This window comes from Plectropomus leopardus, chromosome 14, assembly GCF_008729295.1.
Source record: "Plectropomus leopardus isolate mb chromosome 14, YSFRI_Pleo_2.0, whole genome shotgun sequence".
NCBI classification, from domain to species: domain Eukaryota; kingdom Metazoa; phylum Chordata; class Actinopteri; order Perciformes; family Serranidae; genus Plectropomus; species Plectropomus leopardus.
Genome location: NC_056476.1, coordinates 32520004 through 32546637, shown reverse-complemented (window position 1 = coordinate 32546637; position 26634 = coordinate 32520004). Strand labels below are relative to the sequence as shown.

At 38.6% G+C, this 26634-nt stretch overlaps 1 protein-coding gene across 4 annotated transcripts in view; it reads left to right on the top strand.

Moving 5' to 3' along the window:
* Positions 1-24382, top strand: part of adck1 (aarF domain containing kinase 1) — a 164916-nt gene extending 140534 nt beyond the window's left edge. For 3 of the 4 annotated variants that reach the window (XM_042501498.1, XM_042501497.1, XM_042501500.1), the window contains exons 10-11: positions 3469-3662; positions 23688-24382. In XM_042501498.1, the coding sequence (XP_042357432.1) occupies positions 3469-3662; positions 23688-23871 (378 nt within the window). In that variant the 3' untranslated portion in view covers positions 23872-24382. Of the gene's footprint in view, positions 1-3468; positions 3663-4449; positions 4511-23687 lie in introns of those variants that run through there. The other variant, XM_042501499.1, reaches the window with a different exon arrangement.
* Positions 24383-26634: the final 2252 nt, after the last annotated feature.

Sequence of the window (26634 nt, the reverse complement as noted above, 5' to 3'; positions counted from 1 at the left end):
GGTTCATATCATTGGACCTCTCAAGACAACTGTTTAAGTGAGGGTTAAAAAATAGTGTGCATGATCATGACAGACTTGATATGGAGTGCCCATGTTTTTTGTGTTTCGACAAGCCACATTTGTTGGAGCCTTGAGACAAAAGTTTGTTTCAATATAATTATGACTTGGATGTTGACAGGTATGGTATTTGCTACAGTAGTTGGAAATGGGTAATTATAGTAACTGTGCTACTTAGGTTTTGTTTCTTATCAAAATTTCTTATTTCAGTAAGTACTAAATTCTACTTGCTTCTACTTTGCTCGTCTCTTATCAGTGTTAAGCTATTGCTGGTGAAACACAGCACTCTCTGCAGATGTTTTATATTAAAAATCCATCAAAAACAGAGGGATTATATACTTGATCTGCTGGAAATTTGCTTTAAAACTGAAGTGTGTAAGAGGTAATGAGATTCGGTGGCATCTAGTCATTAACTGCAGACTGCAACCAGCTAAAACTTCTCCCAGCTTGAATTCCTTCAGTGTTCATTGTTCAGGAGGTTTTCACCATGTGCTGCATTATCCACAAAGGTCTCCTCCTCTCCAAAACTTACAGATCCAGGGTTTTAAACCAGAAAAAAACACAGTATTAAGCAGTTTCATGTTGGAAATCTCTGTAGCTCTGATGCTGTGTGGCATGTAGATGAGGGCCACTCGTCCACCTTGCTAATGTGTGCATTACTTTTTTCTTGGGTAATTTAAGATCCAGGGGTTTTTTGGCCGAAGCCAAATTCTCTGGCATCCTGTCCAAAACAAAGAAAAAAGGTGATTAAAACTAGTAAAACACTGAATAACGCAGTTTCACATAAAAAATCAACAAAACTCCAGTGCTGTTCATTGCCGATATATTTTTAACTAAGGTGGCCAAGGCAAGACCACAAATTGAGCTAACTGGAGCCAGTGTTTGGTTTGTCTATTTTAGGCTACTGTAGAATCATGGCGGTGTAACAAGGTGATCTCCATAATCGAGGACCCACTACATAGATATGAACAGCTTATTCTAAGGTAATGTGACACAGCATCTCTTATTTTCAGGTGATTATGCTCTTAAGAAAACATACTTATTATATTATATCCCCCTAAATCCTACTAACTGGACCTTTGAATGCAAAACACTCATAAGAAACGGGAATTATTTTATCCTTAATGTTTCAACAACAAATAAACATGGAGGAAGTATCGTGCTTGATAGTATGAGTTTTCTTTGATGACTTCTGAAGGATGGAGACACCTGTTAAAGCTTCAATCAGCACACATTTAATATGAGTTTAAGTATGAGTATACAATTATAATTACAATTGCAACAACATGAGTACAATAAACAAGTACAACATAAATGAAGATGAGTACAAAGACAAACTAAAATGAAGACTACAAATGAGGACAAGTACAATAAAGACGAGCGCTCGGGTCAGCCCAGACAGAATCAAGACTAAACGCTGACTAACTGACATAGAACACAGAAAGCTGACTGACACTGATCACATAGAAAGGCAGTAGTATTTATACAATGCTGTGACATAGATGGTAGATATCAATTACTAACATGTCAGGTACTAGACTTCCTTTAAGGAATGAGGCATGCATTTGTGTTGCTTAATTCACTGGCACTGGTCCAGTTCAGGTATCCATGGTCAAACATAACTTGTAGGCACCAAGACTTTGCCATATATGGGTAGGTATTTCCTTAAGGTAGAGTAGTCTTGAACTAACTATGGAGGATGCATAATCATAAAAATACATACTAACGGTGCTTGGATTAACAGTAACAGAAGCAGATCAGAAAGCATATGACAGAATATGCTGGTGTTGTCAAAACACCACCTGGTTACATTTTGACTAATTGCTTTGTTTTTAATGTTTAGTAGAGAAAGATTTATTAAAGATAAACATAACTATCCCTGAATGTGGAACAAATGGCAGCAAAAAGCCAAAGCTCTAAAAGCACTCAAGTTTTCCTTAGTGCATGTGATTGCATTATTACTAATGGAATGCATCATCAGTTGTTAAAAGCAGGACTTAAAAATGATTCATGCAGAAGAGAGTGGACAGGGAGGGGAAAAGAAGAGAGAGAGGACAATGAAGAACCAAAAGAGGAAATGTCACAAGAGATAACAGAGACAAAGAAAAGCAGACAAATGGCTGTGGCAAAAGACATGTCTCAAAATGTCTTAACTCTGTCTGCCTAATGCTGTGTGTGTGTGTGTGTGTGTGTGTCCTAAATTGATGGGAAAGCTTTCATCTCAGCAAAAGTGGGAGACAGAGGAGAGATGTTTAAGTCTTACGTCCACACATTTCAAATTGGAATATTACTATTAAGGTAATGAATGCATTAAAGCACACACACACACACACACACACACACACACACACACACACAATGGCTACCTCATTGAATTGCTACAGCTCACATGCTTGCAGTGTTCACACAGGCAGTGTTGTTGCTGTGGTGTTGCTGCAGAGCTTCCTGCTGCTGTTACTAGTGCATTTTCACAATTACAGAGATACTTTATTGATTATCAACCAGCGTTATATCAAATCAGTAAAGGTAGTATGTGTAGATAAGCTGTGGTAAACTTTGTTGCTAACACTACAGGCTGTACTCAAACATTTTCATGTAGCCCATTGCCATGGATACAAAGAGTATACAACATGCGCTCCATTTTTAAGGTGGTGTAGGCCTACATGTTAGGAAGAATAACTTCATATTCCTCAGAATTCTGACCGCCTGCTTTATTTCCAGACTTTACCTGTACTCATTCATTCATTCATTCATTTTCCATAACCGCTTGTCCTCGTAAAGGTCGTGGGGGGTTGGAGCCAATCCCAGCTGTCATCGGGCGGAGGCAGGGTACACCCTGGACAAGTTGCCAGACTATCGCAGGGCCGACACATACAGACAGACAACCTTACACACACACAGTCACACCTACGGGCAATTTAGAGTCACCAATCAACCTGACCTGCCTGCATTTGGACTGTGGGAGGGAGCCGGCGACCCTGGAGAGAACCCACGCACACACGGGGAGAACATGCAAACTCCGCACAGAAGGGCCCCCGCCTTTACCTGTACTTTTACTTTCAATAATTAATTACTTTTAATTTCATAATTTTCTTTTGATTCATAAGCACAGTAAATTTAAGATACTATTAATATTAACAATATAAACTATTATTCTAATAGGTGACTTTTACTTTTACTTTAGCATTGCTTTCAGGTACTTCATCTGCCACTGCCCCACACTGATCACTACACAGTAACAAAAAGCATAAAGGCAAACAGTATGTTGTCCTGCCCTGTGCATCCACCCAGAACAGATCTATTCAGTAAAAATCAGTTTTTAACATCAGTGAAGGTGCATGGAGTCTCTGACTTGTACATAATCTAACCAGTAAAGAGAAAGCTTGTCTTCCTGTCTTTCTCCCTTGGCAGGACATTGAGATACGGACCAATGCAGCTCTATACCTGCCCCAGATCAGCGAGCTGTTGAATCGAGTGCCTCGACAGATGCTGCTGTTGTTAAAGACCAATGACCTACTGAGGGGCATTGAGACCACCCTACAGACCAGAGCCTCTTCATCATCTTTTATCAACATGTCGCGCTGCTGCATACGTGCCCTTGCCAGGTAAGAAATATTATACTCATACAGGTATTTTTGTTGTTGTTGTTTATTTTGTAATCATGAGACATTTTGTACATTTTATCTAAATAATTTAAATTCACACCAGGAGTGACACTGAAACACTATGCAGTGAGCCATCCATTCAGTCTACAAATATTGTGGCATTTTCTAAACCGAGCCTTGTAGAAGCAAAGACAGGTTAATCCTTCTGTTGCTTCACAACTTTATATTTTGGAGTCTGCATTTTGTTTGTCTGGGAGTGGAATTTGCATAACTGAAACCATATGGTGAACAAAAGCAGGGTGCTGTAAGCTACACAAAGACGAGTGAATACAGACTATTTTAAATGTATTGTGTTTTTTGTTTGTTTGGGTTTTTTTACCACCAGAATTTCACAAAAAATAGAAAAAGTGAAAATGTAGGTCTCACAATGGTTTTTATGTATTTCAAACTGTGGACGTTGGAATTAGTAGGACCTGCACGGCAATTTAAGAGGTTAAAAATAGCTTGGAATCTAGCAGTAGCAGATTGTTCAAGATTAGCCAACAAAAAAGAAGCTTAATCACTTTGTTGGAAAATGAAGAGATTAAAGTATGAACTATTATTTTTTTTCCACTCTAAGTTACATAGTCCTCTTCATCAGTTTCTTTAAATTTTTGAAATATCTTACTTTAGCACGACTGGTAGTTTTAACACATAAGACACTACTAACTTGTGACAGACAAGTAAGGTCAGTAGTTTTTTTCTCAGCATATTTTTTTGACATCATTTGGTTATTATTCTGTTGCAGATTTTAGAAACAAGCAGGGACATCCTTGAAAAGACGTGGTCTGGATAGCACCTTATGATGCTCCAAAACCTGTTTTTACATGTATGCTCTCGTAATCTTTTGATGCTATTGTGGATTGTAGATGGTGAAATCCCTAAAATCCTTGCAACTGTGCAATGACAAATGTTCTTAAACTGTTGGACTGTTTGCCTGCCCAGTTTTTCACAAAGTGGTGAATCTCAGCTGTCCTTGCGATAACGGAGCCTTTTGAGGATGTCCTTTTCATACCCAATCATGATACTGCTACTAATTAACCTGTTTACCTGTGGAATGTTCCAAACAGGTGCTTTGTGAGCATTCCACAACTTTCTCAGTCTTTGGTTTCTCCTGACCCAAATTTTTTAGAATGTGTCTCAGGCATCAATTTCAGATTCACACAGTGTGTGAGTGTCGCAGAACCAGTTGGTTTTTTTTTTTTGGCGCTCATGTTGACAACTAAGAGCATTGTCAGCCACATCTCAGCTGCCTGCCAGCCGTGGCACATCTAGAGAAACAGTGGCCTACTGATTTTTTTTGCGTGCCGCTCGCGGTTGTCAGCAGAAATAGACAGTGAAAATGGTGTTTTGATAATTATATTGACTCTTTATTACTTTCTATTACAGATTTAATGTCTTTATTTGTCACAGAGATGAGGAAATACAAATATGTCTGTTTTACTCAAACTTCCCTGTTTCCGTTTCAAAATAAACGTCCTCTGACAACATCTCTGTTGAGAGAATCCCTTCAGTTGTTGACACAAACGTGCATTAAAACATGCTGTAGTTCAGTGAGGTTGTCATCACACACTGCTTCCGCGTCCAATGTGAATCTGGCTTAAGTGTATATTTACAAAAAACAATAAGTTTATCAGTTCATAAATTTTTATTGTAATGTATTGTTGTAGTGTATTCAACTGAATATGGTTAGAAAATGGATAGTTGAATCATGCATTCTGTTTTTATTTTGGTTTTACCAAATTCCCAACTTTTTTGGAATTGGGGCGGTATACTTTTGTTCAAATTTCTTGGGGATTGATAACATTTTTGGAATCGTTAATAAATAAGACATATACAAATGAATCTTTATATATATATATATATATATATACATATATATATACCATGATTAACTGTGAAGTACAATCCATGGTACATGTTCGCTCCACTGCATTTGTCTCAGGTGATGCGTGGACTACAAAAAGGCTAGATATGACCAGTGTAAATCAATTAGTCAGGCCAAGAGACGGTGCAGACTAAAGCTGTGGCAAGATGTGGCAAGGTCTGCAACACATCATAGATTACCAGCACAGGAGCTGATGAGAGCTAATGTTTCAAGTAACCAATTCACACTGCCACGTGAGCTGAGCAAGTTCTATACTCGCTTTGAGGCTAATCCTAACCCTCAAACCACCTGAGAGAGATTCTGGCCATAGAGGGCACACAGGACACACCACTCTCGGTGTCATCCCCAAAGGTGCCTGCGACTCTGAGGAGAACTGGTGTGTCTACAAACATTTGTAATCTGTCCCTCGCTAAGGCCTCTGTGCCCGCCTGCTTCCAGTCCACCATCACTGCGCCTCTCCCAAAGAAAAAAAATGTTTCCTGCTTAAACAACTATCATCATGTTACATCTGCCCCAACTGTGATGAAGTGTTTTGGAAGGATAGTCATGACCCATATCAGAAAGGCCATCCAAGCCACATTGGACCCTTTGTTTATCATCTGATGTTTCAAATATCTTTATTGTGAAGCATCCATACATAAATACATGTTTCCATATAATGGACAAATGGCCTCATTTTGATATCCAACTAGAAAAAGAAAAGAAAACAGAAACAACAAACGTAAAAACAGCACAAAAAATAACATATAACATCGAGCCTCCCTCTATTGTGGAAATACAATAGAGGGATTGACTGATGATGCAGTGTCACCATCCATACAGCCCTCACACATTTAATGTGCAAAGACATATCTGACAATGCCAGAGTTGGAAACTGTACCTCAGGCATAAGAACTGTCACAGGGATCCCCAGGGCTGTGTGCGGAGCCCCCTTCTGTTTACACTCTTCATATATTACTGTGTGGCCTCCCAGACCAATACTAACATTATAAAATGCTCCGAAGACACCACAGTCATTTGGTTTATCACTGGTGGGGTTCAGTATCTTGCCCAGGGACACTTCGACATGTTGCCTGAAGGAGCCAGGAATCGAACCGCTGACCTTCCGATTAGAAGACGACCCGCTTTATTATGAGTCATGCCTCCACTATCAATATATACATGGGACAGAAGAAGGCAGTAGTGATAGATGTGGCAATCCCGAATGATTGCCACATGAGGAAGAAGGAACACGAGAAGCTCAAGAAATACCAAGATGATCTAGAGAAGGTGTGGGAGGTGAAGGCAGCAGTGGTACCAGTGGTGATTAGAGCACTCGAGGCAGTAACCCTAAAACTGGGACAGTGGCTCCAACAGAATCTAGGAACACCATCTGAGATCTCAGTCCAGAATAGTGCAGTCCTAGGAACAGCTGAAAACATACTGCGACCCTCAAGCTCCCAGGCCTCTGGTAGAGGACCCAAGCTTGAAAGAAGAAATGCCCAAAGGGGAATCTGAGAGACAAGAAATTTTTAAACAGTATATATATATATAATTACCTAGCAGAGAATTAAAATAGAAGTAATACAACCTCCCAGAAGTTAAATGTAATATTGTCACATGAGATGGTCACTCACACTCACCCTCCTTTCCCCTCATATTCCCAACATATATATACAATAATCCAAATATGATTTTATGAAAGAAAAGAATAAAAGAATAAAAGAATGTAAAATATGTACCATGTGTTAGACCCACTACAGTACATATGAGCATTCTCATATGTCAAGCACGTTGAATAAAAAACATTGTCTATCTTAAAACATTCCCTCCTGTTCTCGATTACGATCTTATAAAGATATTTATTGTCACTCCAGTTACAGAAGTACAGTCACATGAAATATTTTTTTGCTAGAAGATATGTACAAGAAAACTGTTAATGGTAAATATTAAACACCCATAAAACAGAATAAAATATAATAAGAAAATGAGCATGTAAGAAGCACTAACAAATATGTTTTGAAAAATATATAGCCTAAATTCAGGGCAAAGATCTGACTATAAGCTTGAATATATACAAGTTTAAGAACCAGCACACAGATCAGTAAATGGCTTCATGTTGACGTGATTGTGTTTTAAAGTTGTTTCAGCTCATACAAACTATCAATGTGTAATAAACTGCTGATTCCCCAGGGAGCAGCCAATGTGGCGAGTCACTTCAAATGTTGCTGCTGCAATGAATTGTGGGACAGACTCTCTCCTTTCCTTTGGTAAAGTATGCTCCAGTGTATCCTATGCTAAAGGAGATTATGAAGGAAGCAATGATGCACCTTTCCTTAACATGAGGAGAAAGCTCTTATCATGGCAGCCACTTACATACTTCCAGGTCATCTCACTCATTTAGGAACCTTTTCAAGCAAAAAGAGGTATTCGAGAGCAGCCCAGGATCCAGATAAAAACAAGGTATGGGTGGTCACCATTTTGAAAGTCCATGATGTCCTGCACAGAGACTTGGGGGAAAAAATGGAAAGATTGGTTTTTAGATTTCTAAAATGTATAATTTATCAACTCCTCAAAGATTTTGAATGGAGGTTGCACTGGGACATTATGAACCTGATTAATACGTAGCGAAATGGTGCACAGGAAAAAACTGCCATTCCAAAGAAAAACTAATTTGAAAAAGGGAAATGTGCCACTGTAGACTGAGAGAGGAGAAATGTGGGCTGCCATTCAGCTCTCAGCGGATGGCTAAAGGACAGGGCTTTGGGCACACACATACACTCTCTCTCTCTCTCTCTCTCTCTCTCTCTCTCTCTCTCTCTCTGCTTTGCTTGATGCTTTACTCCTTACAGTGGTAGAGCTTGTCTGGATAAGCATTTCTCATACAATATTAACCTACTGTAGTGCCTCCTCATTCCCACCTCATGTCCCAGATTTTTTATCTTAAGACAAAAGAAACAGATACACATATTTAGTTTAATAGTGCAATGTGCTCAAGTGATCTAACAATGAACATATCTTCTAAACTTACAAAACAAAACAATAGATCAAATACCCCCATACCACCCTCACTTACCCTCATAAAAGAAAATTAAGGACATAAATAAAACAAAGAAAAAGCAAATAAGCAAAACCAAAAAATAAAACAAGAATGAAATGAATGGATAATACGGAAGCTCTAAGCGGACGTGTTTTTTTTTTGTTTTTTTTACAAGCCGTTTTCTCGATATAACGAGATATTATCTCATTATAACAAGATATTATCTCGTTATCTCGAGAAAACGGAGTTTGTTTTCCTGAGATATTATCTCGTTATCTCGAGAAAACGAACTTTGTTTTCCTGAGATATTAAGTCGTTATCTCGAGAAAACGAACTTTGTTTTTTGGTTTGTTTTTTTAAACTTTATTGAATGAACGTCAGAAGAAGAAGTGGCGGGTGGATGATGTGACAGCAGGTGCCGTGCGGTGTTCAGTGCGGACAAATGCGCAAGGTTTATGTTTATGTTTATGTTTATTGAGGATCCCCATTAGCCGACGCACAAACGCCAGGCTAGTCTTCCTGGGGTCCTATTTAAAAAGTACAATACAAACAATACACGACAATATACAAATCCAAATACGATATATACACAGATTCAAATACAATCAAAAGAGAAGAAAAGAAGAAAAAGAAAAGAAAAAAAAAGAAAATATAACGTTTCCAAAATGATATGCTATTAGCTCTCAAGTCTAAAAAATGAATTTACATGTTTTTTGAATGCTTTTTTGTTAGTAATGGTCCTAATATTTAAAGGTAGAGTGTTCCATAATGAAATTGCTCTATAAACAACAGTGTTTTTCATTGAGTTAGTTCTAGGTCTTGGTAATGTAAGTTGACGCTGAGTTGAAGCTCTGGTACTGTAATGATGAACATCTGAATTATAACCAATCTGATTTGAGAAGGCAGTGGAGAGCCTACTATGAATAATGTTTCGAATAAATAACAATAAACTGGTAGATAACCTATGATTCACCTTCAGCCAACTAAGACAAGAATGCATTCTGTCAACGCTACATCTATAAGAACAATTAAGAACAAGTCTAGCTGCCCTATTTTGAGCAGTTTGTAATTTTATCAGCTCAGACTTGGGTGCAGACGCCCAGATAACTGAACAATAATCAAGGTGACATAACACCAGTGTCTGTACTACCTGTCTACGAATTTCAGGAGTTAAATAATGAGCACATTTCCTAACAGCAGCAATACTTCTACCCATCTTGGTGACAATCTGATTAATATGGTCAGACCACGAAAGTGTGTTACTAATGATAATTCCCAAAAGCCTGACTTTATCATCTTGTTTGATAGATTGTCCTGAGATTTGTAGGTCAAGTGTAGGATTTTTAGCTAGACTATGATGTGTACCAAAAACAATACTTTTAGTTTTTAAAATATTCAGAACCAGTCTATTACTTGTAACCCAATCAGACACTGCATTCAAGTCCCTTGAAAGGACAGAATTAACTTCACTTATTGTAGGTGCAGAGAAATATAGTGTACTGTCATCAGCATATAATACCAAATTGGATTTTTTAATTACAAGTGAAAGATCATTTATGAAAATAGAAAATAAAAGAGGACCCAAACAACTGCCTTGCGGCACCCCACAGCTTAAGATTTTGCTGTTGGAAAGTGTACTATTTAAATATACACGTTGACTTCTGTTATCTAAATAGCTTTCAAACCATGAGACAGCCATTAAACCAAAACCATAACATCTCAGTTTATCAATCAGCAATTCATGATCTATTAGATCAAAAGCAGAAGTAAAATCCAATAAAATTGCACCTGATAGCAAGCTCTTGTCAATTCCCATAAGCCAGTCATCAGTCATTTTAACTAGTGCTGTACATGTGGAATGTCCAACTCTATAGCCATGTTGCGAATTATCCATCAAATTATTTGACGTAAAATAATCTTGAATCTGTTTGAATACAATCTTTTCAAGCAGTTTACTTAGAATTGATAAGATCGTAATTGGTCTGCTATTCTGACCATCCATAGGGAATTTAGAGTCTTTTATTATTGGCAGTATTTTACCTTCTTTCCAGAGATTTGGACAAATTCCACTCAACAGACAGACATTGAATAAGTGACATACAGTATTAGATATGTGAATGGCAGCTGTTCTTAATAATTTACCATCAAGACAGTCCGTACCAGCACAATTTTCCACAGAAATGGTCCTTAACAAATTCTCAACCTCCTCTATTTTCACCAATTTGAACTCAAACTTACAATTTTTATTTCTCATAATGTGATTATCAATTAAAGTACATGATTTACAATTATACTCCATATCCATTTTATGCTGTAGTTTATTAACTTTTTCAACAAAGTAGTTATTGAAATAATTGGCCATTTCCAATGGTTTGGTTATAAACACTCCATCAGATTGAATGTAGGATAAATTCCCCTTGGACTGTCTACCCATTATATTGTTTAACACATTCCACAGCTTTTTGCCATCATGTTGGACCCCCTTTATTCGTTGTTGATAGTACATCTTCTTTTTCTCTCTGTTCATCTTAGTAACTCGATTTCGTAGAGTACAATATTCTTTTTTGTCACTCACTGAGCTAGAGGCCATATAAGTCTTTTTTGCTTGGTCTCTTTGTTTCATTAAAATAGTCAAATCCTTATCTATCCAGGGAGCACCATTAGATCTTACAGTAAATTTCCTTATTGGTGCATGTGTATTAGCTATGTTCTCAAAATATTCCATGAAAATTTTCAAAGCAATTTCCGGGTCAGATTCATCTCTAACATTAGACCACTTCGCCTTTTTTATGTCTTCCAGAAAGGCATCCTCACAAAAATTTTTATAAGACCTAGCACTAATTATTTTCATTCTGGCTTTAGGTACTTTGGATCTTCTAGACACCCCTATCAGATTGTGGTCACTACAACCAACTGGGAAGGACACTGCTTTTGAACATATGTTAGGCACATTAGTATATATGTGATCTATACAAGAGGCTGATAAAACACCTTCCTTACTAACACTCACCCTTGTAGGTACAGACACTATTTGAGTTAAATTGCAAGTTCTGGACATAAACAGTAATCTGTTCTTCATGGAGCAATTGTCTGACAGCCAATTTACATTAAAATCACCCAACAAGTATGTTTCTTTGTTTTCATCAGTCACTCTATCAATCATTATGCAAATGTCATTCAGATATTCCATGTTGGTATCCGGAGGCTTATAGCAGCAGCCAACCACTATTGGTTTAATATGTGGTAAATGCACTTGTATCCAGAGAGCTTCAATATTTTTGTTCATTAAGTCATATCTAAGCTTTACTGGTAGGTGATTCTGTATGTAAATTGCTATGCCTCCACCGAACCTGTTTCTGTCCTTGCGAAATGCAGAAAAACCATCAATAGATATTAGAGAATCATCAAATGAACCATCAAGATGTGTTTCAGTTACAGCCATAATATGAATCGAGTTGTTTTTTAGAAGTGTTTCAAGTTCATGTATTTTATTCCTCAAACTGCAAATGTTTAAATGAGCTAGAATTAAACCTTTAGGTAAGTTCATAGTGAGATTATCTTGTCAATGGTTTGGTACAATCCATAGTAATCTAAAATAAAACAGTCAAAAATGAACAAGCAAACAAACAAACAGGACAGAAAACTAGGCTCTAACTCCATTCCCTTGCTTCTGGGTAGGGGGATGAACAATGAGCTTGTCATATCGAATATAGGCTATATCACCTCTTTCTCTGGCCGCTTTCATGGCAGGGATAAGTTCCCTGCGCTTTTGTTTGACACCCTCAGAATAATCTTCATTCATGTAGATACTGGTGCCTTTGAGTTCCTTGGCTTTTCCCAGCACAGCTATTTTATCTTTATGACTGAGAAATTTAATCACAATAGGCCTAGGCCTCTTACCAGAGTAGCCAGATGGATTGCCAGACCTGTGTGCACGTTCAATCTCCATCCGACTACAGTCCAGATGAAGTTTCTCAGTGATCACACTCCTGACTTTGTCCTCAGTCTCCTTCCAGCTCTCATTTTGTGTCTCAGGAATGCCGTCCACAACAACGTTGTTCCTTTTTGATTGACCCTCCAGATATTCAGCTTTATCAGTTATTTTTATCATGGTCTCACACATAGTCTTGATGTCAGTACGGGCAGATTTACTCTCCAACTCAATCCTCTCATTATTCTTTATAAGATCTTCAATATCTCTCTGAGAAAATTGCAGGCTGCATTTCAGTTCCTGTGTGTCTTTGGTCAGTTGATCAATCCGTTTGTTCACATTATTCACCAGTATATCCACAACCGTCTTGAAATGACTTTCCTGCTGCTGTAAAAGTTGCATGAACCAATCCTTCTGTTGATTCAGTAGATCTCGTACCTGAGAAAGCGACACAGCCTCTTCTCCATTGTTTTGGGCCTTAGGTGGCATGGTGTAATGAGGTCCACAACACAGGCTTGAGATTCAGCAAGTGTAGTAGGCCGAGAGGAGATCCACCAAAAATCACTGCATCAGAAGGTCATCCACCTCTTTTCACTTGATGTAACGTAAAAAGTAGCGTCTTAAATTAAGTTGTTTAAAAATTTTTAAGATCTTGAGTTAAATTAAAACACTTTTAAAAGAATAGCAGGAGCAGGAGCAGGATCAGATGAGATCAGATCAGTTCCTGTGTGCTGTGCTGTGCACATGTGTGCTGTCCCCTCTCTTGTGGTAAGATGATTATTACAGGAACACATCACCCAAATTCATCAGTAATCATAACTAGATTATTATACTGTTGCTCCGGTGCTTTTTGGTACATGCAGGGGCGAGAACCTGCACGCATTTGTCCGCGCTGAACACCGCACGGCACCTGCTGTCACATCATCCACCCACCACTTCTTCTTCTGACGTTCATTCAATAAAGTTTAAAAAAACAAACCAAAAAACAAAGTTCGTTTTCTCGAGATAACGACTTAATATCTCAGGAAAACAAAGTTCGTTTTCTCGAGACAACGAGATAATATCTCGTTATAACGAGATAATATCTCGTTATATCGAGAAAACGGCTTGTAAAAAAAAAAAAAAAACACGTCTGCTTAGGGCTTCCGTAGGCTTAGGGCTTCCGTAGGATAAATTAAATTACCTTAATAATATGAAATAAAAGGAGCAGGAGAAGCAAAGTGAAACAGAAACATTTTGTTGCACAGTCCAACAACACTCAAGTCCATACTTGGTTATTGTGTCACATCCAGTTTACAGTTCTCAACATGCGAGATGAATCAGGTCTTATAGCATTTGTCAGAAGATCCTCTCAAAGTGGACCTGACTTTCTCAAGTTGCAAAAGCTGCATTACATCTCTGATCCAGTGAGTGTGGGTAGGTGGTGTCTCATGCTTCCACTAAAGAAGAATTAAACATCTAGCAATCAGATATGCAAAGGCGGTAGCCTTTAATTTATACTTTGGAAGGTTAGGTTAGGTTTTGAACAGATCTCCCCAGTATTTGCTAAGTCGAGGGCAGGTCCAAAAAGTGTGGACAAGAGACACTATTTGATTTTTTCATCTAACACACATGAGATTTACATTAGTAGAGATCTTGGATAATTACACTGTGGTGAAGTTGATGGTGAATTTTAAACTATATGAGTCCGTGTCAAGCGCAAATAGATGAGTGGACCCTGGTCAAAACTGTACTGCAGTGAAGTGGGAAATTATTAGACTTGTCCTTGTTGGTCTGCACTTGTGTCGTTGGGGACAAGTATAATAATTTTATCTGTGATGTGTAGTTTTCACCTAATCCTAATTTAGTAAGAGTGTAGTGTAAGTAATTCCATTCTACCCAGTCAAAAGCTTTTTCAGCATCAAGGGAAACATGATTTCAGGCTGGGAGGGGGTGGGAGTATATAAAATGTGAAACAGTCTTTGTACATAAAAAAAAAAACCTACTTTTAAGAAATCCAGTTTGATCTTGTGATATTAATATGGGTAACAGTTTTTCTAGGCGTTTAGCAAGGCATTTGGATAATATTTCGAAATCTACATTTAATACCGAGATTTGGCAGTATGATGAAGGTTCTAATGGTTCTTTGTTTGGCTTCAGTAACAAGGATACCGTAGCTTCATTTCGGGTCGGAGGCAGCGCACTGGAAATTAAGGATTCATCATACATTACTTTTAGAACAGGAGTGAGATTTTTGCTGAAGGTTCTATAAAACTCAACTGGGAGGCCATCTGGCTCTGGAAATTTGCCTACTTGCATTATTTTAATTGCATTTTCAATTTCAGTTGCTGAAATTTGTTTGTTGTTGTGTAGTTGTTTCCTAGCCTCATTACTGATGTTAGGGATATAAATTCCATCAAAAAATTATCAAGTAGCTCTGTATTCTGACAGCCTTCGGATTCATAGTTTACAATAAAAATTACAAAATGTTTTGTCGATTTCACCAAAGACAGGAGTAGGGTTGAGCCGGATACTCGTTTCAACCGGTGGATAAAGCATTTTTGATGAGCACGAGTATCATACGAGTAAATTGAATCGATATCTGTGCTTGTGATGAAGGACAATCCTCATTGGGTAGCTGACTGTGTCCACGTTCTATGATAGGCCAGTCACACACAGCGCCCCTCCCCTACTCACTGCACTCCTCCATTCTTCCTTCACTGCTCTACTTACACACACAACACAGAGACAACGTCTCTAATATGACTATAGAATCCCATTAGGTTTTCTTCAGCACGCTCCTACCTCGGTATTTATTGTCAGTAGAGTTACTTGGTGAAAAAAACTTGATTCGTAACGGACGCGGTGCTTTTGACAAGACAGGGCTGAATGCGGCTCGCGTCACGTCGCTCGCTGCCTTTACACCAGTCGGGTTTTTGTATCATCTGCTTGCTCTTACCTTGGTGGTATATATATTACAAATTAAGCTTTGAATATATAGAGGCATTTTTATACCTAAGCTTTACATAGCCTACGTGTTAGACCACACACACAGACACACACACGCACACACACACACACTGTCTTTCCCCTTCCCTCTTTCTCTCTCTCTCACTCACGCACAAACACACACACACACACACACACACACACACACACACACACACACACACACACACAAACCATAATCAACTACAATCAGTTATGTTTAACTTTGTGTGGAAATACAAAAAAAACCTGACAAGAGCACTTGGTATTAAAAATAAATAAATAAATAAATTAAAAAAAACAACAAAAAAAAAAAAAAAGTTTTGTTGAGTATGAAAACTCTTGATCATACATTTTACTTAGTAGTTCATAATTGCCTACTGTATGTGTTGTATTTATAGAGTGGTGAAGGGATGACGTATTTTTGTTGGCCAACCAGGAAGTAAGCAACGCACTGGTTCCCTTGTCAAAAACCTTATGGGATTTTTGAATGGGATTTTTGGTTATCAGCAAAAATAAGCTCTGTGACGAACACAAGTTTGTAAGACTTACACATTTTGTTTAGCATGAGAATCTTCACAGATGAACACTACTTTTGTGTGTTTTGAATAGTGAATGAAATCGCCAGAAGCAAAAAGCTATTGTTAGGCTATACATGAACTACATTGCAGTCACACAACTAAATGTCACAACTACAAACAATGTAAAAAAAACGTTAAAACACGATCGAAAGATATTATAAACAGATAAATCTACAAGTTTGAGTGCGAGTCTGTAAAGCTGTAAAGGCGGACAAGTGGGTTTAATGAGTTTCTGTACCCGGTGTGATGACATAACATCTCCAACAAACATTGTAGTCCCAATTATCCAATTGTTAGCAATTGCCTTTTTTTAAGACGAGTAAAACCTTAAAAGTTCAAAAATCAGGTTTAAGCGGCTGTATTTTATATTGCAGAACAAAATGTCTAAATATAATTAGCCTGTGTTAACCACAGACCTTATTTAAGGTATTTTACTGATAGCCCATTCACAAAACCAATCGACTTTAAGACGAGGGAACCGGAGGTGCTAAAGGCTAACGGATTTCCGTGTTTTAGGACTCATTACCTCACCACTCTGCACTTAAGTTTATTCATGTTCTATGTTTATAAAAACTTGTTCTGTAAATAGTTCTTGCCATTGTGATCAAAAACATTGATCTGAAGCTCAATTCTTAGGCTGTTCTGTATATTGTTTTCTAATAAACAATAAATATGGCAATTTCTGATCAACCTTTATCAATTTCAGGCTTAAAATAACATCTTCCGGCCAAGCCCCGCCCATTTCCGATTAAGTAGCACCAAATTCCGGTATAACCCCCTCCCACTCAGATACAGATACAGCAAGCCTCCAGGAAGTGCGCCACCCTCTGAAAAAAGTGGAAGTACAGCGTCACGTGATGCACACTGGCCCAGAAAGACTTTTCCCCATTTGCTTAATATTGGGAAAGAGACCTCCTTAAATCACTGGATAATTATTCTTAAGACATGTTGACTTTTCAGAATGCATTTTTTTATAGCCATTATTAAAAATATGAAGTCCTAAAGATGTAAAATGTGCAATTTTCCGAATCAAGATTTGGAATTCGGTATTTCTCCAGTCATAAAATGAATGCACATGGGCCCCGTGGGACTCTACCACGTGAACGCGCATGTAACTCTCAGAGTCCCTGTGCCGGCCGTAGTAATGGATATTTTTGAATCATAATTCATAATTTTTACCATTTTACAACACATCCATATGCTGTTGGCTGTAAAGCTGTAATATGGACGTCTTACCGTGTCTGTATCAGAGACCGTATATACAGTCTACGGTCTGTATTCAAACTACCGATTATCAGTGAGCAGTGCGGAGCACTAGTGACAGTTACTAAAAGGTACTGAACGTAATATTTACTTAAAGTTTAGCTGTGTATTAATACACGGGGCAATATTACAAGGCACCGCCTTGTATTATATTTTTGTGGGCACAACACTTTTTGATTTTGATGGATTTTTTTTTTTATTTCTCCACTCGTGATTACAATATGATTCCCTGATAAGTTGTATGTATATTTGTGTATGTGTGTGTGTGTGTGTGTGTGTGTGTGTAGAGAGAGAGAGAGATAAATATACCATTATTTGATTATCACGTAAATATTAAAACTGACAGCACCGCTGTCGTTATATCGCCGACTAGCGGCTGTTGCTAATAAGCTAAGCTACTACGAGAGGAATGCTCGTGAATGAACGCTGTTCGCTTCGAGCACTCGACTCAGGTAACTTGTGTGAGCGAGCCAGTGAGTCGGAGTCAATGCTCGGGTACACTCGGCCGCACTCGACCGCTTTCGGCTGTCGTTAAGCACTTCTACGCATGCTCTTTGGGCCAGTAGATCCGGGTATTTTACACTTTTCTAAACCCAGAAAAAGAGTTTTTTCTGCTTCATGCGCCACTGAGCAGCTCTCTTAGGAATGAATGAGGCCCTGCCTACATCCACGAGATACAGATATTGATAGTGGTGTACTCACTCATCCCCAGTCATGAGTCAGGTGGCCAGATTCATTTCTAATTTGGGATATTAATTGCAAATTTTCTGAGTGCTGCAACTGGTGAGCAAGGATTCTAGATGCTCTTTCGCCATGCTCACAACTCAGCCTTTTAGATTTCAAAATCATCTGTTCAGTCAGTTTTTTAGAAATAAGATTCAATTCTGTCAGTGTTGCTGATCTAGGTTTAAAATCATATCAGACAACTCTAGCAAGCGTGTTCTTCTTTGTTTGTTCTTGAAGGAGCTGTAAGAGATTATTTTTCCACGAATATGTGCTTTCAGACTTTGCCAAATAGTACTCCATCTTACATCTTTATGTACATTAATTTCCAGGAATAAATCAATTTTAGATTAAATATATTTAGCAAAGGCTTCATCTGACAGTAGATAATTGAAGAAAGATGAGTTTTAAGATGCAGCTCAAAGAGCACAGGGCAATGATCTAATATGACTATAGAAGTGTATGTGCAAGTTTTAACCATCAGGAGAAGACGTTTGTCAATATAATAAACTGACTGAACAGATGAATATAAAAAGTAATCAATGCAGAGTAGGACTGCGGCACAGGGGAAAAGAAAGAGTACTGCCTGGTTAATGGCAAGAGGAGTCGCCATACATCCACTGCTCCAAGTGTTTCCAAATGTGACTGGAGTGCCAGAGCACATTTTGGCAGCTGGGGTCGAACTTAGAGTCTAAAACGCAATTCATGTCTCCTTCCTATTATCAAGTGGTAACCCTCAATACAAGGTAAAGATAAGAAAAGTTCATTAAAAATTTACAGTCAGACCAGTTCGGTGCATAAATGTTGACAAGAGTTAAAGGAGCATTATACAGTGAGCCAGATACCATATTGTATCAACCATTGCGGTCTGCACTAACCTGACAAACAACAAAGTTTGTAGATCTGTAAATAAGTATGACTGCACCCCAAACCTTTTCGTTGAATTGGGAATAATACACCTCACCCATCCACTGAGTTTTAAGTTTTAGGTTGTCTGAGATCTTTAAATGCCTTTCCTGGAGAAATGCAATATTCACGTTGAGGTTCTGATGGTGGGAGATAACTTTTTACAGCCTGGTTAAGGCCCTTGCAGTTTCAGCTGATAAAGTGGAACTGGCAGCCAGGAGGACCTTTTCTACTATGCTCATATGCTGTCAGCAGTCAACACAAACCCCTGATAGGCATGTAGCACTTTTATATCTTATGTTCCTGATGTTTCTGAATGCAAGATAAAGTTGATAAAGGTGATTATATGTCAGCCTACCAGAGCCTGTCTGTGTGCAGTTTGTTGTTCTTGTGGCTTCGTTCATTTCCACCCATAGTCCAAAGATTGTACGTATGCTTTAGCTCTCCATGATCTGTAACACAAAAAGCTGCATAGGTTTGCATATGGAAAACAGGGATATATCCTCCTCCACAGTTTTAGCAGGACAGAATTTTAACAGTTCTAACAGTTTTGTGAACAAAAAACATGAAAAATTGCATCTTTGTTAATTTAGTAGAAGACAGTACATATATTTTTTAACTAAGGGACAATCCCATTAGTTAAAAAAAGGAAGAGGTCATTTCAAGACAAGACATCATATCTGGCATACAACACAGAGAGGACATCATCATTATACAAAACAATAAGTCTTCTGTTCTATGGATTTTGCTGAATCCAGTTCAATCCAATTCACAGATAAAGACAAGTATGACCTATGAACAGTGTTTTTTGTTTGGTTTTTTTTTTGGGGGGGGGGGGGGGGGGGGGGTTAAAAATTAGAGTGGTAGAGTAATACAATACTTTCAAGGGGGGGGGGGGGGGGGGGGGGGGGGGGGGGGGGGGGGGGGGGGGGGGGGGGGGGGGCATTAAAATTGACGGTTAGAGTAATACATTACTTTTAAGCAGTAATTGAGTAATTTAACTGTAGAACAGATTTGTGGTAATACTACTGCATCCAGTAACGCATTACCACCTGATAGAAAGTATTGATATTTTCTCAGCATTTTTTGACCCTGTGACATTTTTTTACACCTTGGTGGACTTCTGCTGTTGTTTTGGTGAAAGTAATGCAAAAGTAATGTTATGCATTACTCTGCACAGGAAGTAATATTGCAAAGAAATTTCCCTTTAAAATGACAATTAACAGTAATATGTAATGCATTACATTTCAAAATTTACTTGCTCACCACTGCTTGAGAAAGTTCAAAAGAACACAACTATTGACCACATTTGTTTATTTTTTTTTCTTTTTCATTGTTCTTATGGATAAAGTGCACATTATATCATAAATAATTTTTTTTTTCTTGATTGGTGTGATTTTTTTTGTATTGACATTGGGGATCATGTGTTTGTACAGGAAAATGAATTATTCCACGTAGTACCACACAACCTTTATGACAAGAAAAACATACTCTTCCTCTGTTCTCCTCACACATCCACAGTCTGCTCTGTGTGTGCTGTGGATGTTTTGTGGACATTCAATTTGGTTTGAGGCCAGGATGGTCAGTCATGCATGATGGAGGACTTGGCTCTTGATTCATTCTTCATACAACCTTGTGTGGAAAAACAAAAAGAGCAGATTTAGGTCAAGAATTACCATAGGGAATTTCATGTGCCCACTATTTTGTGTAACAGGAGAGATAATTATACTGCATTTGATATGTTTCATACATTTTACCAGTGAAATGCAACATTTTTAGACAAGTTGTTCAGAAATCTAACAGATATTAATGTCCTCTTACATAGGAGAGATTTACAGGGAGAGTATGGTGGGTCATTTCTTCACTTTCCTGGGATTTGCAAATTTGCCTATGGCAGTCACACAGTTTTAATTTCATGATGGACATGATTAAGCTGTACTTCATCCTTATGTCAAGACAATGCAAGATCCTGCTGTTATTGAGAATGGTCTGCGATACTGTGATACTGCATGGGATGTTACAATACATGGGACTATACAGGAGGAAAAATGAAAAGTGAAAGAGAGTGATAGATTAAGTAAGCCTATTCGACCACCAGTTTCTGACAGCCTAGCCTACTTAGTCGCACAGGAACGTTTAATGTCATCCTGCATAATTCGCCATATGCATTTGTTTATTAGGAAAAACTGGAGATTCAGTGTCAACAATTAATAATATTAAACAAATATTCTTCAAAGTAGATTTATTTATGTTCTTATTTCCCACATTATAACCATTAATCTACCTGTATGCTATTCTATGAAAAAAAATGTGGCATTCAAACCTAACCTGCTTGCTGGCAGATTTTCTTCCACAAATCCGGAGTTTCTCTTCATCCCTCTTACAGAGCAGGACATATTGTTTGTTTCCTCATTGACTCAGTCTGTATCATATGCTGGTGTATCAGGACCATTGTAGGTAAAAATAAATAAATAAAATACAGAGCTTGGGGACAGGGAAAAAGAAAAAACCCACAGAATTTCTATGAATAAAGTTGCAAATTCACGAGATAACAACCTGGATATTCTGTGAGATTTTTAAGTCATACATTTGCGAGAAAAAAACACAAATTTTAGAAAAAATATACAAAAAAAATATAAGAAACATGTGTGTTGTTGTTTTTTTCTTCAGTGAACCACATCACTTTACATTGTTGGATCATCCTCACCACATCAAAAAAAGCTTGACCTGATGATGGTGGTATGTAATTACAACGTATCCAGAAAGGACCCTCCATGTCTTTAAACCCAATTTTGTGGCAAATTATTATTTACTGAGACTTTCACTGCAAACCAAAAATACAAGGTACAAGGTAAAAGGTAGATTTATTTGTCATTTTTATTAAATTGGTTTAAGAAGACATTAAATCAAAGTTGACCCTAAATCCTGCTACATCTTTTTGGTGTCAAAGGAGGAGTTGAGGAGTCTCACAGCCTGAGGAAAGAAGCTGCTCCTTAGTCTGGTGGTTCGGCAGTGGATACTTCTGTATCTTTTTCTAGATGGCAGCAGGGTCAATAGACTGTGGCTGGGATGGCTGCTGTCTTTCAGTATCCGTTGGGCTCTGTGCAGACGCCTCACTTCACCGAGGTCACTGATGCTCTGTAGATGGGAACCAGTGATGTTCTGGGCAGTTTTAATCATCTGCTGTGGAGCCTTCCTGTCCTGGGCCATGCACAAACCATGCCAGTTCATGATGTTTCCAGTCAATATGCTTTCTGTTGCTCCTCTGTAGAAGTTAACTAGATCTTGCTCTTGAATTTAGCCTTCCTAAGTTTCTGTAGAAAGTAGAGCCTTTTTTCTGTGCTTTTTTAACCTGAGTGGTGATGTGTGATGACCAAGATAGAGTCTCAGTGATAGTAATTCCAAGGAACCTATAGCTGTTCACCTGCTCCACCTCAGCTCCACTGATATAGACAGGGGTGTGTGTCAACAATCATGTCCTTGGTTTTACTGATATTGAGCAGTAGGTTGTTCTTTGCGCACCACTCTGCAAGATTGTTGATTTCCTCCCAGTATGAACTCTCCTTGTTGTAGCATGATGATGGTAGTGTCATCCGCATACTTCACAATACAGTTCTCCTGTTGTCTGGGAGTGCAGTCATGGGTGTACGGTGTGAACAGGAGGGGGCTGAGCACACACTGAAGTCCAGAGTGTTCAATTTTTCAGTCAGCTTCATGGGAGAGATTGTGCTGAATGCTGAGCTGAAGTGAACAAACAGCATTCAGGTGTATTTTTATTTTTTATATTTTTTTAAAGATAATTTTTTTGACTTTTATTGCATTTAATTTACAGGACAGTGTGAGCGTTAAAGGGGGAGAGAGAGAAAGGGGGAGACATGCAGCAAAGGGCCGAGGCCAAATTTGAACCTGTGGCATCTGCAGCGAGGACACAGCCTCTGCACATGGGGCACCACTCTATCCACTGAGCCACCAGGCGCCCCAAAGCATTCAGATGTATATATATATGAACCTGTGGTTGGTGCTAGAGGAAAACTCAAGGATCACCAAAGTCAGAGGGCCATATCCCCTTGGCACTGTGAATGCCAGTATAACATTTCAAAAGGGTTAGACTGACATGGCCATGTCTAGACACATGCTCTCAGCATGGTTTTAAACTGATAGCTATATAGGCATAGAATTACTATTGGTGTTCTTGTTCCTGAGAGGATGAATCCTACTATTTCAGCGGCTCGCTGACTTTTGCTCTACTGAAATATACAGAACATATCTGTGTTCCCAGAGGACAAACCCTCTGCAGTTTGCAGTCCCCCTTTTATCAGTGAGTATTTTTATAAACATCTTATCTATAGAAGACAAACATTGGATTGATTGTAATAGTTGCAGAATATCCTATTGATGCTTCCACGCCTAAGTACAAAGGATTTAAATAATACACACCTTTGGGAATTTTTGCTCTTGATCAATTCTGTGTCTGCATTTTCAAAATGCATTTTCTATAACATCTTAAGATGTATTTATTTCACACTCCAAAAGTCTTATCCACGCCTTCTCAGCTTTTTCAATTTGGAAAAATTGATTTGTTCAAACTGATGACCATGCATCCTTGTCATACTGAAGTTGTGGAGTGTGTCTTGACCTAGGGATCATTAGAAAATTGTTGTTTTCCCAACCTTTGAGCCTTTCCTTTCTGTGTTACTCTGTCCGACAGGCACAAGAGAAGTAAGGCTCAATCCAGGAGGAAGCAACTGCAGATCACACTGGCAGAATCTCTCAACCTGTGGAGACTCAATATGTACCAGCTGTTTCTGTGGGTGAGGAGCTCCATGTTGGGACACTGGCTCACTGCTCTGCTGGCATTTTTGCCAAATCTGGACATCACAGGAGGACATTAATAACAGGCTGCAACTACTGGCCCTCAATAGGTTTAAAATACATTGCATGTTGACACATTTTGAATATGTGTTAACACGCATGCGCACACACGCACGCATGCACACACACACACACACAGTTCTCACAATTTTTTTAAAATTAACTGTACTGTCCAGTCAGCAGTGTTGATAACTCTTTATTTTTTATTTTACTCTTGCCTAATTCAAGGCCATTATTTCCCGATGATTTTTCCCATAAACTTTAAATTGTCTGGAATAATTTTCTTATTTACTGTATACAGTTACTGTGCTCACTTGCCATACCTGACAACCTGTGTTATAGCTAGAGCTGATGTTGGACTCAACAAAATACCTCAGAATGACCTTTGCATCAAGTCACAGAATTTGGTGATGCAGAATGCACTGAACACAAATGGTTTAAGTCTGTTTATTGTCATAACTAATTGTTTGTGTTCCTGTCATATTATTCGTGATATGTATTATTCACTTAAGCACTGATCAGAAATTGTCACCACTCTCTGGCTAAGTCTCTTATTTTTTTATTTTGCATTTATAGTGGGCAGCTAATTAGCCCTTTCATTACCATTGGAGGTTTAACTTGATACTTGTAGTCAAAAGTCTGTTGCTTGATAGCATGTCGTGTTGCTTTCAAAAAGGGATGAGTACAGAATAGCAAAGTGACAAATTAGAGGGCATGTTATATAAGTGTGCTTGTTTGGTCGGCGCTGCCTGGAATCATCCTGTCAGTCACTTAAAAAAAGTGTCCATTAGCTATAGGCCTACCTGCAATATTATTTCAAGGTTGGCCACATTAGAAAGCAGTGTTAAGGGTAGTTGGGCATAATGTCAAAAGAATTCACTGACGCTGGCTCTGCATAGCCGGTACTATGAAGCTGGTTATGAACTCAAATACATCCCATGGTATGACATGAAACAGTAATATGAATATTTCACATAAAAACACTTTCTGTGATGTCTTTGGTCTGCTACCAAAGTAAAGAGTGCAAAGTAAAGAGTGGAAAAGTAGCTAATGACCTATCGGACAGCCTTCCATTTGTGGAAGTTACGATGATGGAGAGGGTTGAGACAGCATGTCAAAGCTTTTTAGCTGTTGCCCCGCAGCTGGCAAACATTAAAGATTTTTCTCTCAATTTCCATCCAGATGATAGGACATAAAGTATACATCTCAAACATTTTCATTTCAATAAATGCTTGTTAAGATACTATCTGCCCACAGATGAGTTAACACAAACGTGATAGCCCACGACGACCACTGATTAAAGTACTGCCTTTTAGATATATTTGCAGTTTTATGAACTGTGTCGGGGGAACTCTTGCATAGCAGTAAGTTTACTGCTGATGCATACAAACATTTCTTGTAGTTGCAACTTCACATTGAAAGTATTTAACTGGTAAAACATGGGTTGACTTTTATTATGAGGTAGTCACAGGAAATGCAATGTGTTTGTTGGTGAGATTAGTTCTACTGCTACTTTCACAGTCATTTTCAGCATTTTTTATTATTTTTTTTTTTTTTTACAGCAGATCAGCTCAAAATAATGAATAATGAGTAATGGAACTTGTCAGCAGCAGCCACAGTGAGTTGTTACAGACAGGATGCATACCTACTTAGTGAGGAAACCAGTTCTTTTTACTGTGCCTTTTTCTCTGCAGAATCATGCCATGTACAGCGTAAAATCAGATCCGAGTTGCTCACAGAATGAGTGAAAAATCCTAATTATTGCCTGACTTCCAGACAGAAACAATAAGCTTTTTAGCTGCTGCCTTGCAACTGGCTGCTCGTCTTCTGACCAAGTTTTACACAGAATGATGTTGCGATTATGCATTAATAGAATGTGTGGACAAGATGCTGAGACTGAGCTGTTTTCTCCAGTTTTGCCTTGCCACTCTGTTCATGGGCATCAAGGAGATAAATTTATCCTGGCAGGAGGAGATAGATGACCTCTTAACAGAGATCCAGGACCTGTAACAGGCTGTGTCTGTCATCCTGCTCATGAGAGACAGAAGTGGTTTTATTCTGCATGCTTCCTGATTCCCAAGATGGACGAGTTCTGACACATTTTGGATCTCCACGTGCTGAACCGATGTGCTACCTGCAAAACGTCACATATGCTATGCATGCATGAAGCGGTTCAGCCAGGCATTTAGCTCACCATCTCTGTACAGTTTCTTAGGTGTTTACATGCCCAGCTATATAAAAAAAAAAACACCAGTCACTCTAACTAAAACCACACACCTACTCTGAAGGCTACCGGCTCCCCCCAGTTACGACTCTCCTGCTCCCTTATAGGCCAGCAGCCTCTGCAGCAGCATCTGGGCCAGCTCTTTCTTCCTGGGTTGATGGTGAGCAGGTCGCTCTGGATCTCATGGCTCAGCTGCATCTGCAGATCACTCAGCTTCTTCTTCGGGACAGCCAGCGCTGACATGACGATGGTCTCCAGTCGCCGTATGACTCCACGTTGTATAAAGGATGCACACTTTTATGTCGGGGTGGCTCCTTTAAGACAGGGAATTCTTCTTCGCCCTCAACCTTTTGCCACACACTACGGAAGCCCTAAGCGGACGTGTTTTTTTTTTTTTTACAAGCCGTTTTCTCGATATAACGAGATATTATCTCGTTATAACAAGATATTATCTCGTTATCTCGAGAAAACGGAGTTTGTTTTCCTGAGATATTATCTCGTTATCTCGAGAAAACGGAGTTTGTTTTCCTGAGATATTATCTCGTTATCTCGAGAAAAC